This window comes from Muntiacus reevesi, chromosome 4 (assembly GCF_963930625.1).
Source record: "Muntiacus reevesi chromosome 4, mMunRee1.1, whole genome shotgun sequence".
Lineage (NCBI taxonomy): Eukaryota > Metazoa > Chordata > Mammalia > Artiodactyla > Cervidae > Muntiacus > Muntiacus reevesi.
In genome coordinates, this window is record NC_089252.1 from 114,439,493 (window position 1) to 114,454,543 (window position 15,051).

At 50.1% G+C, this 15,051-nt stretch overlaps 1 protein-coding gene across 8 annotated transcripts in view; it reads right to left on the reverse strand.

Annotated features, from left to right (window-relative positions):
* TSEN2 (tRNA splicing endonuclease subunit 2) overlaps nt 1-15,051 on the reverse strand; it is a 46,183-nt gene that overhangs the window by 28,122 nt on the left and 3,010 nt on the right. For 3 of the 8 annotated variants that reach the window (XM_065933955.1, XM_065933957.1, XM_065933954.1), the window contains 4 exons: nt 10,404-10,610; nt 8,915-8,996; nt 4,171-4,207; nt 287-797 (listed from right to left, as the gene is read on the reverse strand). In XM_065933955.1, coding sequence (XP_065790027.1) covers nt 287-797; nt 4,171-4,207; nt 8,915-8,996; nt 10,404-10,592 — 819 coding nt within the window. In that variant the 5' untranslated portion in view covers nt 10,593-10,610. Of the gene's footprint in view, nt 1-286; nt 798-4,170; nt 4,208-8,914; nt 8,997-10,403; nt 10,711-11,261; nt 11,687-11,720; nt 12,456-15,051 lie in introns of those variants that run through there. The other 5 variants (XM_065933952.1, XM_065933951.1, XM_065933953.1 and 2 more) reach the window with 3 other exon arrangements.

Sequence of the window (15,051 nt, forward strand, 5' to 3'; positions counted from 1 at the left end):
CTGCTGATCACCTCGTTCTTCTCCCCGGCAGAGGAGAGAACGTTACCTGACTTGCGTTATTTCATATGCATGAAGCCAGGTTACCCAGACTCTGAGGTTTTAGTTGAAACAGCCCTCCTGAACTGCTGAGCCCGCAGGGCCGCTGGGGCCTGCAGAGGCTCTCCCAGGCCCCGGGCGCGGAACACCCGCTCACTGCCAGGTCCCAGTGAGGGCCGTCCCCACTGGCCAGCATCTCTGGGCCAGGAACAGCGGCTCTGCAGGAAGTGATCTCTTCTCTTCTACTTACGTCCCCCGCTGGGGCCTCTTCGCTCTGGCTCCCGGCACACACGGCTTCCTCCACCAGCACGTGCTCAGGCTCCCTCTCTCCGGCCGGGGCCAGACCGGCTCGCCGGTTGCTGTCCCCAGGCTGACCGCCAGATGGCGGCAGGAGAGCGTCCCGTCTGCCGCAGGGGCCGCGGGGCAGAGGCGCGGGCACCTCGGCCACGTGTTCACCCGAGCCGCCGTCTGGGGCTCGGGGCTCAGGCCCGGGGCCCTCCTGCAGGCCGTCTGATCGCTCGCTGGAATCGTCCATATCACACGACTTGCCCTCGACCCCATTCACGGCAGAGAGTTTCTGTCTGTCTGCTCTGCCTTCCGATCTGGAGTTGGGCTCATCGCCCAATGGGACGTCTTCCGTCCTCTTCAGACGAGGATGCTCGAGGGGCTTCGTGTAACCCTCGAGGATGCTGCGCACGGTGCTCTCGTCCCGGCCCTGTCTCCGCAGGAGCTCTGCGGCCCACTCCACGCTGCGCTGATACCTGCAAAGGGGGACGTCTGTTAGCAAGGACACTTCAATGTCGGTATTAAAGGGACAGCAGACAGTTAAAAAAAAAAAAAAAAAAAAAGGAAAAAAGGAAGGAAAAAAAAAAAAAAAGCAGAACATGTGAAAACGATGAGAAGGCAGTACGCCAAAAAGTCTATAGTTCTTAATGATGGACTATAGGTAAATGATTTCTTTACACTTCTCTGCATTTTCTAACTGCTCTGTGATAACTATTGTTATTTATTTTTTATTACAGAGTTTCACTTAATTTGCTTAATTTGAACCAAATTAAGACCCCAGCTTAACAAAGTGTGAAAATTTATGTGATTTAAACCTGGTGGACCAAGGACTTCCCTGGTGGTCCAGTGGCCAAGAATCCAGGTTCCCAGTAGAGGGGACCTAGGTTCAACCCCTGCTTAGGGAACCAGATCCCACGTACTGCAAAGATCCTGTATGCACCAACGAAGATCGGAGACCCAGTGTGCCACACCTGAGACCCAGCACAGCCAAATAAATAAATAGAAATAAATATAAAGAAAAAACTGGTGGACAAAATGATCTAGGTAAATATAAAGAGAAAAATGGTCATCCTCTGCCAGGGTTCGTTTTGTATGATTTTCCATTTTGGATACCATGAAGTTTTCAGACATGTATCCCGGTCACAGAAAAAGGTCCTTGTTTAGTGTTGGAAAGCTAAATGAGAATTTTAATGAACGTTTTTCACAGAACCTACTAATGTCTATACTGCACATGGAAAAGAACAGTTACAGTTAAATACACCTCAGCGTCTTAAAAAAAAAAATGACCCCTCCTCCACAATTTTCAAAATGTATTTTAATGAGATAACACACTCTGTATTTCTTAAACTTGAAGGCAAGCCCTGAACACGTCCCAAGTTACAAACGGCCACAGGTTCCGTCTAGTGAAGCAAGGCTGCTGGTGTGCGTCATGTGGTCCAAGATACACACGTGTGGAAGCATATGAGCATGGGTGAATGAGGGCGAGACTCAAGCTCTGTTCAGCTCCACCTACAGCGATCGGTCTGGAAAGCGTTTGGAGAAGCCACAAGGCTCATGGGGAGACAGCTGTCACTTTTCTCTTCACCTCGGGCATCCCGCCTGGGTGCAGATGACAGGATGCGTCGTGATTTGTAAACTGCTAGTGACACACGGTGAAGCAAGGGAGTGAGCTGGTTTCTGCTGTTTTTGTAAAGAGAGCTGTGGCCGCCTCACCATGACTCATCAGAAGCATCTCCAAGCTGTCCATGCCCTGTTTATCCTGCACGGGGATGAGCGGGCCGTCCTGTGTATACTGGGAACGGTACCACAGATGTGAAGACTACGACCCAGCGAGGCCTGTCTCCATCTATGACACGGGTGCGGGGGTGATCACACGCGCAGGACCAGAGTCCTGGCGTCTCGTGTTCAGCCCTGCCTTGGGTGGCAAAGCCAATGACGTAACTGCTCCGTGCCTCACATTCCCCCTAAAATAGGGGCAACAGCACCGTGACCTCATAAGGGTCACATCACTTGCTGCTGTTTAATCGGGGTAAAACATCGCTGCCCAGAGGACAGCAGGGTGGCTCTTCTCTTGCATGAAAGGCACAGCCTCTCTCGTGGGCAGTCGGCAGCCTTTTCACACGAGCGATCTAAATGCATCTGTGCTCCTCCCACCACCTGGAACGCCGCCTAAAGCCTTCGTGGGGCTATGAATCTCCTGTGTCTGAACAAAAATGTGTGTTTGTGTCATGTGTATTTTCCTGGGGAAGGGACCCACGACTTTTCTACAGAGTCCCTGAGTAAAACATGCGAAAGAACCACTGAATTAAAGGTTCAACGGTTCCCCCTTTGGGCAGATGGTGGAACTGAGAGAGACAAAGAGCGAGAGAGCAAAAGAGACAGCGCGCGCACAGACCTCTGCTCTGCCATCGGAGCAGAGTGGCCAAGGCAGACGCGGCCAGGCCCTCACTGTGAGCGTGAGGTTCTCACACCAGCTGCGTGCCCGCCGCTCCCAGGCTCAGGGACACCGGGGCCCGCCCCGGGCTGCGGTGAGCGCAGACTCAAGGGGACCAGACACGTGACAGGCTCGGCGCACAGGCAGTGCTGGACGAGTATTTGTTAGCTTGGGACTGTGGGGTCTCGGGGGCAGACCTGAAAAGTAAAATCATCTCCAGGCACAGTACCTTTCACAACACAAATGATGCTTTAACAGATGGAGACGCAGGCCTCGGCGGGCCGCTCCCTGGGGGCAGGACAGGGCTCCTCCCTGTGACTCTGAGCAAAACCACTCGGCGTCCAACCCCTTTCTCTGCCATCCATCACACCCGAGTCCCTGCCTCTAACGACCTCACGCTGGCTGGCGGACAGCGGCTGCTGAAGCGCGTGCAGGAAAGCCTCCGAGGCAGATCGGTGATCGACCCATGGCAGAGGGACACAGGAGAGAGGGTGTCCTCCCGCTGGTGGGCGACGCCTTTAGAAAGTCCTGCTGTGATCAGCTCCAAACACTGCTGGTGAAGCAGCAGGAAGAGAAGAAGAGCTGGGAAGCCTAAGGGCAGAGCGGCAGCTCCGATCAGAAGCCAGACTGAGGCTGGTGATCCCTCAGACCCATCCCGGGGCCCCCCAACTCCTGAGCGGGGCCGCCTGAACACACCTCAGCTTCGCAGGCACCCCTGCCCTCGGACACACGTCTTCCATCCACAGAGAACACCCTCCCACCTCTTACTGATTAAGGCTGACTTATTATTGGAAATTCTCAGCAAAACGGATTTCAGTCAGCTTGCTTAGGTCTAAGTGCTGACCCTCAGAAGGTAACTAACCTCTTCCTGTCCTGTGTCCTCACCTTCCAAGACAGACAACAGCAGGACTGACCTCGGGGGGCAGTGAGCGAACGAAAGCAGCTAACCCGTAAAGCTGCCACGAGCGCAGTGCTTGTCCCATGGGAGACGCCCCAGAAACGCTGGCACGTACAAGTTCAGTCACCTCCCACCCCCAGGCTCCGGAGCTGCTCCGCCTGGTTCAAGTCCTCTTGGGCAGCTCTCGGGAGGCTCCCCACGCAGGGGACGCAAACAACTACACCCACCTCAAAGGTTTCCCGAGAAGATGAACTGGGATGATGCGGGTAGACAGCCTGGACCAGGACTGGCGCTGCTATGACAACGATAACGATGCTGACAGCGAGGGTGACAGCCCGTCACTACACCCATCACGGAAGAGTCAACTGCCTCCTCTACCCCTCCTCTCCCAGGAGAGTGGCCAGACCACACGGCCCCGAGGAGAGGACCCAGGGCTCTCCTCCGCTCACACCTCCCACGCCTGCCCAGCGCCTGACCCACGTCATTCTGCCCACGGCCAACGTCCACCAAGACTTACTTCTTTGATGTGATTACCGGTAGGTCTAGCTTCATATCTGCAACAACAAGGAAGTTTCTGTTAGTTTACAGACTGACAGCCTAGAAAAGACAGAATTCCAAAGTCTGCAAAAATCTCACACCCAGGAGGTTGATTAATCCCGTCCGAGCAGCCGCAGCGAACACGTGCTGTATAAACCACCGCTCTCTGCTGCCCACAGCCCCTGCAGGTGCCGCTGACCCGTCAGGGCTCAGACATGACCTCGGAACCCTTCCCAACACTCCAGCTAAGCGGCCGCGGCACGGAGGGGGAGACTATCACCTCTGGATGCTCAGGCCCTCGACTTATTTATTTTCACTTCTCAGACCAGGGACCGAACCCGTGTCCCCCACCTTGCAAGGCAGAGTCTTAACCACTGGACCACCAGGGAAGCCCCAGGCCCTCGATTTCTCAATGACAGCGCTGAGGCCCTAAAGGTGCCCACTTCATTCTGCTGGGCATCTGGCCAGAAGAGTCTTCCCGCCTGAAGTGTTGACAAGGTCACCTCACGGCGTAGGTTTTCGTCCTCGACCTCCCTGACCCTGCCCGTGGGGAAGTCATCTCTGTTTCCTGACTCCCTGCCCGGTGCTCTAAACGCCTGGAGTCGTTGATGTTTGGCTTTAAAATCCTAGGGAAGCGAGTTCACAGACTCCTGTCTCCTTAGGAATGAGAGTTTTCCTGGTGTCATGACCTTCCTCTTCTGGAAGCTTTACAACAAGCTACAATTTAGCAGGTGTTACTGACACCCTTCTACCTACCAAGCACAGGAAATACAGACGCAGTAAAGCAAATCCCCTCTCCTTGAGACACTCACACTCTAGCTGGGGAGACAGACCAGCGGAACACTGATTCTAACCCAAGTTGATATGTGGCAAGGAGAGCATGTATCAAGGGACTGGCTTACTTGAACTGGGAGGTTTAGGAAAAAACACAAAGGAGAGGGAATAATTGAGTTGGGCTCTGCAGAGTGAGTACGAGTTCGCCAGGCAGGCCAGGGGAAAACGCAGAGGGATCCCTGCAGAGGCTGGGAGACGGCAAATGCACAGCACCTTCACGCAGCCCGCAGCCCACGGTGGGGGTGGTGGAAACAGGTGCAACGGGGCAGAAAGGAACAAGAGCTGGAAGGTGAGGTTGAAGCCAGAAGGCTGAAGAACATCCTAGGACAGACACTTGAGGAGATCTACTTCCTGAGGGCAGCCTACGCCCTTAATCGCTGCTTCCTTGGCCTAAATGCATTTCCTTCACATTTTGTTCACTGTTGAAAACTTAAGTTATACTACATAGGTCAGGAAAAGCGTCTCAACAGTTAAGACCATCACACTATTTGAAACTTTTTATTTTGCCAAGTGTTAGTAACCGCTGAGGCTGGGTGGTGAGGACACAGATTCATGATGCTTATTTGCTCTACTTTTTTTTTTCCTCCCTCTTTAAAAATTAAAACTCTACGAAAAAATTTTAAAGTGTATAAAAGTAGAGAGAATAGTATAATACATTTCTATGTTCCCATCACTCAGCTTTTAACTCATGGCCAGTTCGGGCTTCCCAGGAGGCTCAGTGGTAAAGAATCCGCCTGCCAATGCAGGAGAAGTGGATTTAATCTCTGGGTGGGAAAGATCCCCTGGAGGAGGAAATGGAAGCCCACTTCAGTATTCTTGCCTGGAGCATTCCACAGATAGAGGAAGCTGGTGGGTTATAGACCGTGGGGTTGCAGAGCTGGACATAACCGAGTGACTGAACAATCATGCTCCCTACGTCGCCTGCCTAGGTCCTGGATGATTAGAAACATACCTCACATCATTCCGGCTTTGGTGCACGCGTGCTCAGCCGCTAAGTTCTATCCGACTCTCTGCGGCCCCCTGGACTGTAGCCCACCAGGGCTCCTCTGTCCATGGAATTCTCCAGGCAAGAATACTGGAGTGGGTTGCCAGGCCCTCCTCCAGGGGGTCTTCCCGAGCGTTCACAATGACTGGAGAGCGTGCCTGAGCTGGCCTATGGAGGATGACCACACAGTGCCTGCCACCCCTTATCACAGTTGAGACCATCCTGGACCAGCGTACAGCCATCCAGTCTAGCTGGATCCATCACTGGATCCATTACTGCGGCCAGCAGGTCCATGACTAACCAGACATGAGCCCATCCAGCCAAGAACAGCAGACCTACTCAGAAAACCCCCTGGACCAGGGATCGAACCCGTGTCTCCTGGATTTGCAGGCGGCCTCTTCACCACTGAGCAACCAGGGGAGACCCTATTGTGTTTTAAAGTCACTCAAAACAGCTTCCCCTGAGGCTACACCATCAACATGATACACAGGTTCCTCATTTTCTCGATTTTTTTGTGCTTTTTTTAAAAAAAAAAATAAAATTAAATTAACTTTTTAAAATTTAACTTTTGTTTGTAGTCATGTAATACGTTTACAAGTTTCCAAAGTCAAATCTAGTCTCACTTTTCTCTCCATCCTATTCTATCCCTCCCTCACAGGCATTTTATTTTATTATTTTATTTTTTTTAATTTTTTTTTTTAAATATTTTTTATTTTTTTTTAATATTATTTTATTAGTTGGAGGCCAATCACTTCACAACATTTCAGTGGGTTTTGTCATACATTGACATGAATCAGCCATATAGTTACACGTATTCCCCATCCCGATCCTCCCTCCCACCTCCCTCTCCACCCGACTCCTCAGGGTCCTCCCAGTGCACCAGGCCCGAGCACTTGACTCATGCATCCCACCTGGGCTGGTGGTCTGTTTCACCATAGATAATATACATGCTGTTCTTTCAAAACATCCCACCCTCACGTTCTCCCCCAGAGTTCAAAAGTCTGTTCTGTACTTCTGTGTCTCTTTTCCTGTTTTGCATATAGGGTTATCGCTACCATCTATAGTTTATCCTTCTTTACATTTCAAAACGTATCTGACATCTCCTCCCCTGGGATGACCCATGGCACACTGTTCTTTACCTCGCTTCCTCTGCGTGGAAATAACAGCTTAGCGAGCCCCGACTCCCATCTCAGTGCCACAGCACACCCTTGTCAGAAGGGGCTGTGCTTCGTTCAGCGGGTACCCGCATGGCTATTGGGGTTATTTCTAGTCTTTTAACATTAGGAACAGTGTTGCAATGAACAGCCCTGGGCTCTTTCTTTTCATAGTTTTGCCAGCTTATCTTTAAGATAAATTCCCAGGAGTGCAATTGGTGAGTTAAAAGCAGACGCGTCTATTGGACAACTGGGTATCTTCAGGCAAAAACAATGAAGCTGGACCCATATCTCACATCAAAGAAAAATTAAATCAAAACCAGATGAAAGACCCAAACTTGAGAGCTGAAACCATCAACCTCTTAGAAGAAACCCTGAGGAAAATCTGCATGAGCTTGGATTTGGTAATGGTTCCCTAAACATGACCGCAAAAGCACACACAAGAAAAGAAAAAGGATAAATTAGACTTCATTAAAATGATAAACTTTTATTACCATGCCATGCCCATTAAAATGGCTATTATTCAAAAAAAACAAAGTAATGAGTGGTGGTGAGGATGTGGAAAAACTGGAAAACCTTATGCACTGCTGATGGTAATGTAAAATGACGCAGGTGTGATGGAAAACAGTTTGTGATTCCTCAAACAATTAAAATAGAATAATTGTTTGATCCAGCGAGTCCACTCCTAAGTATGTACACAAGAAAAACGAAAACATATGTCCATATGGAAACCCGTATGTGAATGCTCAGACCAGCACTACTCATGACAGTAGAAACAACCCAAATATCCATCTATGAATAAACAGATAAAAAACACAAAGTATAAACATACCATGGAACAGCACTCAGAATGAAGTTCTGATACACGCTATGACACGGATAAACCTTGAAAAAATTATCCCACGTGAAGGACACAAGAGTTTCTTCCCCTTACAAGAAATATTTAGAATGGGCGAAATCAAGGGCACAGAAAGCATGTGAAGGTTACCAGGGGCTCGGGGCGGGGGGAGCGGAGGAGGGGGAGGGGGAGTAAGTGTACATGTGATTTTTGAGACATCCAATTCCTCTCCATCACGGCCATGCCGCCTGCAGCCCCACAGGATCCCGTGAGAGTCCTTCTCAGGGCTCGCCCACGGGGCACGCTGCGAAACGTTAGGATCTCTGTCATTCTGACTGCTGAAATGGGACCTCAGTGCAGTTTGAATTTCTGTTTTTTTCTTGCAATATAATGCTTTTAAAAAATCATTTCTAATTATGTTTTAACCTGCTGGTATTGGTTACATACTTACCATGACACTCCCCTTAGAAAAATACACCAAGATGAAAGATTTATAAAATAAAGAGGAATAGCTATTGAGAACTACACACATTAGTACATTTTACAAACACATCAATGTCATGGTTACTGTTGCAAAATTCCAAACCTAAAAATAAAATATAAAATTCACCTGGCATATGGGTGAGAAGACACTTAATGACTAGAACCTTCCACATGCCCATGCTAGGCAATGCTTAATGACAGAAAAGTCTGAGTAACATTTCTGTTAATTTCAGCAATTAGATGAAAAATATTTTCACCGATTGTTAAGAACCCTTTACCATGATTAGAATTTAGTTGATTATTTTTAGCGGCAAGATTGCCAGTGGCATGTTACTTCTCCTTTGGGATTTTATTGTATAATCTGGTGTGAGAGCTAAAAATGAAGAAAAAGATAATTTGCGAAAAGAACGCAATGTCGTACAAGTCTTACCTTTCCATTTAGCAACCAGCTTAGGATCTGAGATTGTGAAGTTTGGTCGGCTTCTGGACAGGATGCCTTTTCCAAAATAACCCTTTGGGGAAGAGAAGAAAGAGAGTTAGCTCATGTTGAGTTATTCATTTTTTAGCTGAAGGAGACCTATTTGAGTTAAGAAGAGAGTCACTGCACATTGTTCACAGCTTGATATCTTCCCTTTGATTATGTAACGATTACTAAGAAGATGGATCACGGCATTTTTTTCCCCCGATTGTGTGAAGGGAGCCGGGGAGTTTCTTGTGCACTTCATCTGTCTCAGGGGTAATGCTTTCAGTCCAGCCCGGGGAGCTGAAGGTGAAGGGCAGACGGAGGCAGGGTGTCCCCCACACGTGGGCCAGGGGCCGTGTCCACCAGACACAAAAACCTTCTCGGGTTCCCGTGCACCCAGACTGGTACTCCTCCTCTCCTTCCTGCTGCCTCCAAAAACTCGGGCTCCCTCTCTGCCATTTCTTAAAACCAGAAAATATTTAAACCCACAGGCAACTCAAACAGTAATAAAATGAACACCTTATACCCTCCGCCCAGATTGAACGGTCAGAATAAGTCACCGGTGTAGCGCTTCACGAAGCCTCTGCTAAATGCTATGTGTTGCGACGGTCGGGGAGCCTGCCCTTGGCCTGGACCTCTGACCCACCAGGATCAATGCCATCCACGTAGCCCTCTCTGGGAGGCTGGCTGCGACATGGATTTCATATAAAACGACTCCAGTGAGTCACACTCACAGAGGCAGGAGGGGATCAGGAGCGCCTGGGCTGGGAGTGGGGCAGGGATTCAGGACGCGGGGCACCGGGGAAGCTCCTGCGCCCGTGGGGAGGCTCCGCAACAGGACCGCGGCGTGGCTGCACAGGTCTGAGTTTGTACTTGGCAGGGCGAATTTTACGGCTTCTCACCTCTATAGCTGTCTTAAAACTGCCTCCAGCGTTGAACTGGCTACTGGGCAGAAGATAAGGAAGCTTCCCATCTCAACCCACACCTATCAGTGATGGCAAAAGCCAAAACTGGAACTCATCAGAGGAGAGGTCCTCCACCAGGAGGGCAGGCAGGTAAGGAGCCGGAGGACAAGCGGAGGCCTCATCCGGGTTCCCCTGCAGCACAACGGTCTGCGGCTCCACGGTCACCCCCGGGGATGGAAGCGGGTGAGGGCCACACTCTACTTCTTACCCAGGGCGTTTCTGTAAACTGCTTGAAATTTTTTTTTTTTAAAAACAACGAACACATGTTGCTTTTACAATCAAGAAGCAACACAGGTCAATGCACTGACCCAACCTCACTGCTACAACGTGCGTCCGTGGGTGGGGGTTATGGTCCTCGGGACACCTGACTCGGCTCCCACGCTGGACCAGACCTCGAGGAGCGTGTGTGGGTCACTGGTGGTCTGCTTCCGGGGGTGGGCAGGGGGAGCACGGCTGGCTCGGGGCGGTGGGGCCGAGCTGCCCGCACCTACCTTCCCGTAGAGCTGCTCCATGTCTTCCAGGCCCCTCACGATCACATGGCTGTTTATCATCTCAGCCTGGAAGATTCGGAAGTCCTTCTCGGGACCACGGTCCTGACCGCACGGGACGGGCAGGGGGGACTCGTAGCGCTCGTGCACTCTTCTCTTTCTCTTTGGGGGGCGGAACACCGCCTCCGCCATCCTCCCAAGTGGCTGTTCCTCCAGGACCATAGGAGACAGAAAGAAGCACGTCAATCGGTTACCACGCCGGCCAGACAGGCGAGTGCCTGCATACCCAGGCTCCGAAAACTCTCGTGGCCTGTGGGAAAAGCAAAATATTCAAGAGAGACAAAACCAAGACAATTCTGGTTGGAGCAGTACAAACCCCACTCCCCGAGGGGATCCCGATGAATTCCCACACCAATGGCCCAGGAGTCGTGGTTCGATCTCTGATCACAGCTTGTGCCTCTGAGCCTAGAGACAGGTCCATGGGCACCAGGCTACTCAAAGGCCTCCTGCCGGCGGGCACAAGAGGGCTTCTGCCCTCGAGGATTCCTCCTGCCCGCTCACTCGGCCAGCAGACCTTTACCGAGCACCCACCAGAGGCTCCTAATCACCAGGGGTGCTGGGGACAGACAGAGAAAACCAAAAGGACCCCGTCCTCAAAGAAGGACAGGTAGTGAGCACTTCGTATTCCAAAACAGGATCATCTCCCAGTTTTTCTAATAAATTATTAATAATGACAATGACTTTAAATGATCATCATTGAAGGCACCAAGCGTGAGTGCCTAAGAGCAGGATGCGTCAGGCCAGGGTGTGGGGACCGGAATCGGCTCCCCGCTGCCCAGCCATGTGATGGGAGAAACTTACTTTGTCTCTCCAAGCTGTGGTTTTCTCCTCCGCAAAATAAGGCTAAAAACAGGCTCCATCTTATAGTGAAGACCCAGAAGGTGCCTAGGACAGCCTCCTGCATGTGGCACCCTGCGCTCTGCGTGTCTGCTATGGTTATTAATACGGGCTGAGCGCTACCAACACCGCGGATGGATGAGAAAGCAGGGCCAGGTTAGAGAAACGCTGCCAGAGGCCCGGAGGGGAAGGGCTCTGCTCCTTCCTCTGGGTACTGCTGGGAGCACGGGCGGCAGCTGCCCCTCTCGTTTGAAGGCTCACTGCTTCTCCAGGTTAGGGGCTGAGGGTTACGGAGAATCCTGGAATTACTTGACATCCAGCACGACTAGAGTCCCTTGAACAGCAAGGAGCTCAAACCAGTCCATCCTAGGGGAAATGGACCCTGAATATTCACGGGAAGGACTGATGCTGAAGCGCCAATACCTGGGCCACCTGATGGATGAGAAGAGCCGACTCACTGGACTAGACCCTGAGGCTGGGAGAAACTGAAGGCGACAGAAGGGGGCGACAGAGGCGGAGATGGTTAGACATGACTCAATGGACGTGAGTCTGAGCAAACTCGCAGAGGCGGTGAAGGGCGAGGGAGGCGGGCGTGCTGCCGGTCAGGCAGCTGCAAAGAGCCACGACTGGGCCACGACTGAGCAGCTAAAGAACCGCAGCACTCTGAGGGAGGAAGGGAAGGTGAGGCTGGTGTCTCTCCCTTCCTCAACCCGAGGAGACAAAACAAGGCCAACACACCCACAGGCTGCGCTTCAGGAACGGCTGGAGGAAGGAAGTCAAATCTGGTGCGCTGCTGTGATAAAGACAGAGGGCCACAGCAGAGGTATCAGCTCAGGAAACTCACCCACGAGCAAGGAGGGAAACGCGGGGAGTGCAGGAGACAGGGCCTGGCGCTCCACACGCTGGAATGAGACGGACCCGATCCTGCTCCGCCCCCAGTCCCGGCTCTGGGCCGCACAGAGGCTGCCAGCACATGCGGCGCCTGAAGACCCAGGGGCGCTGTACCACCCACGTGTTCAGCCTCCCGAGCGCCAAACGTTCGCCGGGAAAATGCACCGCTGACCGCTTGGCTGTGGCCTGCGGGACACGGGATGCCCAGAGCCTGAAACAGCCAGTGAAGGCGGTGAAAGCTGGGGCAGGAAGCTGAGGGGCTCCCGGGGTTTAGGCCCATTAAAAGGAAACCCAGGGACTTCCCTGGTGGTCCAGAGGCTTAAGACCCTGCGCTCCCACTGCTGGGGGCCCGGGTTCGATCCCTGGTCAGGGAGCTAGATCCCACACGCCACAACTAAGAGAGTTCGCAGGGCACAATGACGAACCCACTGTCAGCGCTTAAGACAGGGCACAGCCAAATATTTAAAAATAAATATTAAAGAAGAGCGCGTGTGTTGCTACAGACTCATTGGCAACGTGTGTGCTCAGACTTTTGATTTTTGCTAATGAGACAGCAGAGAAGTAGTATCCGGTGTAGTTGTAATTTACCCTTTTTAAAATATTTCAATTTTTTTTCTGTATGGTTTTTGATTTCTCATGTGGTTGAGGTCATGCTGTGGATACGAGGGGAAACAGACATGCCGCTCCTTTAAAGAGCCCACGGGCCAGATGGGGAGACAGACACACAAACAAACCCTTCCTGGCAGGACGAGCACTGTGTACAGCCAGGCCAAGAGGGCGAGACCCCCGCCCAGCAGACCCACTCCTCCCAGAGATGCACTGGCTCTTCCACAGGCTAGGAGCCTGTATGCTGCTACTAAAAAAAAAAAAAGATCCCAAGTGTCGCAACTAAGACCCACCACAGCCAAATAAACAAATATTAGGGAAAAGAAAGAAATCAAAAGCATTGTCCATTGTGTAAGGATTCCTATAGCTACCCTCCAAAAGATGTGAAGGAATTAAATGACGACAAAGAAAAACAGAAACCACGGAAGTTAGAGACATTGATAGCCAGTTACAATAGTTACTATAAAAAGAATCAGCAAGTTGGAAGATTGCTTCTTAAGATTGCCATACAGTATTCCAAACAGCAAAATGCTAAGATAATTTCTAAATGAGTCCCTCAATAAACGTAAATACTGAGCGTGACTGCATACATTTCATATACCAATACATGTGTGTATATATGCACACATCTTGCCACATAGTGTTCAGAACAAAACTATGTATACCACATGTTAATGGGCAATTAAGGGATTCCCTCTCAAGGGCATTTTAAGTAGACTTTCACCTGGCAATTTGTCACTCAACCCAAGCAACTGCAGTGGATCCAGAACCACATGGGGTTTACCTGCATGGGTACACGCACACCCAGACTTTTTTCAATAGTAAATGCTACAGTGATACACCATCCATGGTTGGTTGAGTCCACAGATGCATAACCTTAGATATAAAGGAACCAGGGATATGCAGGCGGACCGAAAATTACACTTGGAGTTTTGACGATAACAGAGGGTCAGCACCCTGACCTTCTATGTTATTCAAGCGCCAAGTGCATTTAGCATGCAATTGAAGAAACGGCAACTTGTTCTAAAACTTAAAATAATGTGTTGACTTTTTTGAGGCAGGATGCTGGTTTCTAGTTAGGATTTCCAGGAATAATTTGTGGACTTTTATAAGCAGTTCACTTTTATAACTTAACTGCTGGTTAGTATTTGATTTGTATATATTACATTAAAAGATTTTTAAAAACAGAAAATGTTCAATGACTAACTTCAAGCACTTCCAATTCAATTCTCTCAAACCAGTGAGAGAGAAAAGTTCTGTTTTAATTTGCCTAGTTTGTTTAGGATTCTCCCTTTCAGACTGCTGTTATACTCTTTAAGAAAGCCTAGAATGAGCTCTTGACACTTGATGGCAAGAACTCTGTACTTCAACCCAAGTTGGCATCATAGAAGGTTCCTCTCACAAGACTCCGTGCTTTTCATGAGACCTCAAAATTCGGAGGTCTGGTGTCACCTGTGTGCATGTGACCACATGGATAGCAAGGAGGACGTGCCTCTTAGCAGGTCTTCCATACGTGCAGAGGTACCATTATGACCGTGTGATTTTAACAACTCACGTATGGTTCCTGAACTCAATTTCATCTTCAAATTGATCAGGACTAGAAAACTGTGTGGAAGTCACTCACTCACACGTTAAACAACTAAGACCCAGTGCAGCCAGATAAGTAAACAAATAAATAATAAAAAGATTTTTAAAAACATGGTGCATCCATATAGGCTTCCCTGGTTGGTAAAGAATCTGCCTGCCAACGCAGGAGACTCGGGTTCAATCCCTCAGTTGGGAAGACCCCCTGGAGAAGGAAATAGCAACCCACTTTAGTATTTTTGCCTGGGAAATCTCATGCACAGAGGAGCTTGGCAGGCTACAGTCCATGGGGTCGCCAAAGCGTCAGACTTAGTGACTAAAGAACAACATATCCACGTATTGGAATATTACCAGCAATTAACAGGAATGAAGGTTAAGAGAGAATTCTCTGACTTTGCAGCAGGCTTTAAGATCCTGTGCTTTCACTGCTAAGGTTCAACTCCTGGTTGAGGAACTATGTTCCTACAATCCATAACGCATGGCCAAAAAAAAAAAAAAAAGTTTAAAAGACTAGGAAAATTGACCTGGGGTCAAATATAACAGTGGCTCTCAAGCTTGGCTGCTCTTAGAATCACCTGGGGAAGTTGTGAAACTCCCAAGGCCCAGGCCGAACCTACAATTACACCAGAAGGTCAGAGATGGGATCCAGGTGATTTCAATATGCAGTCCACCT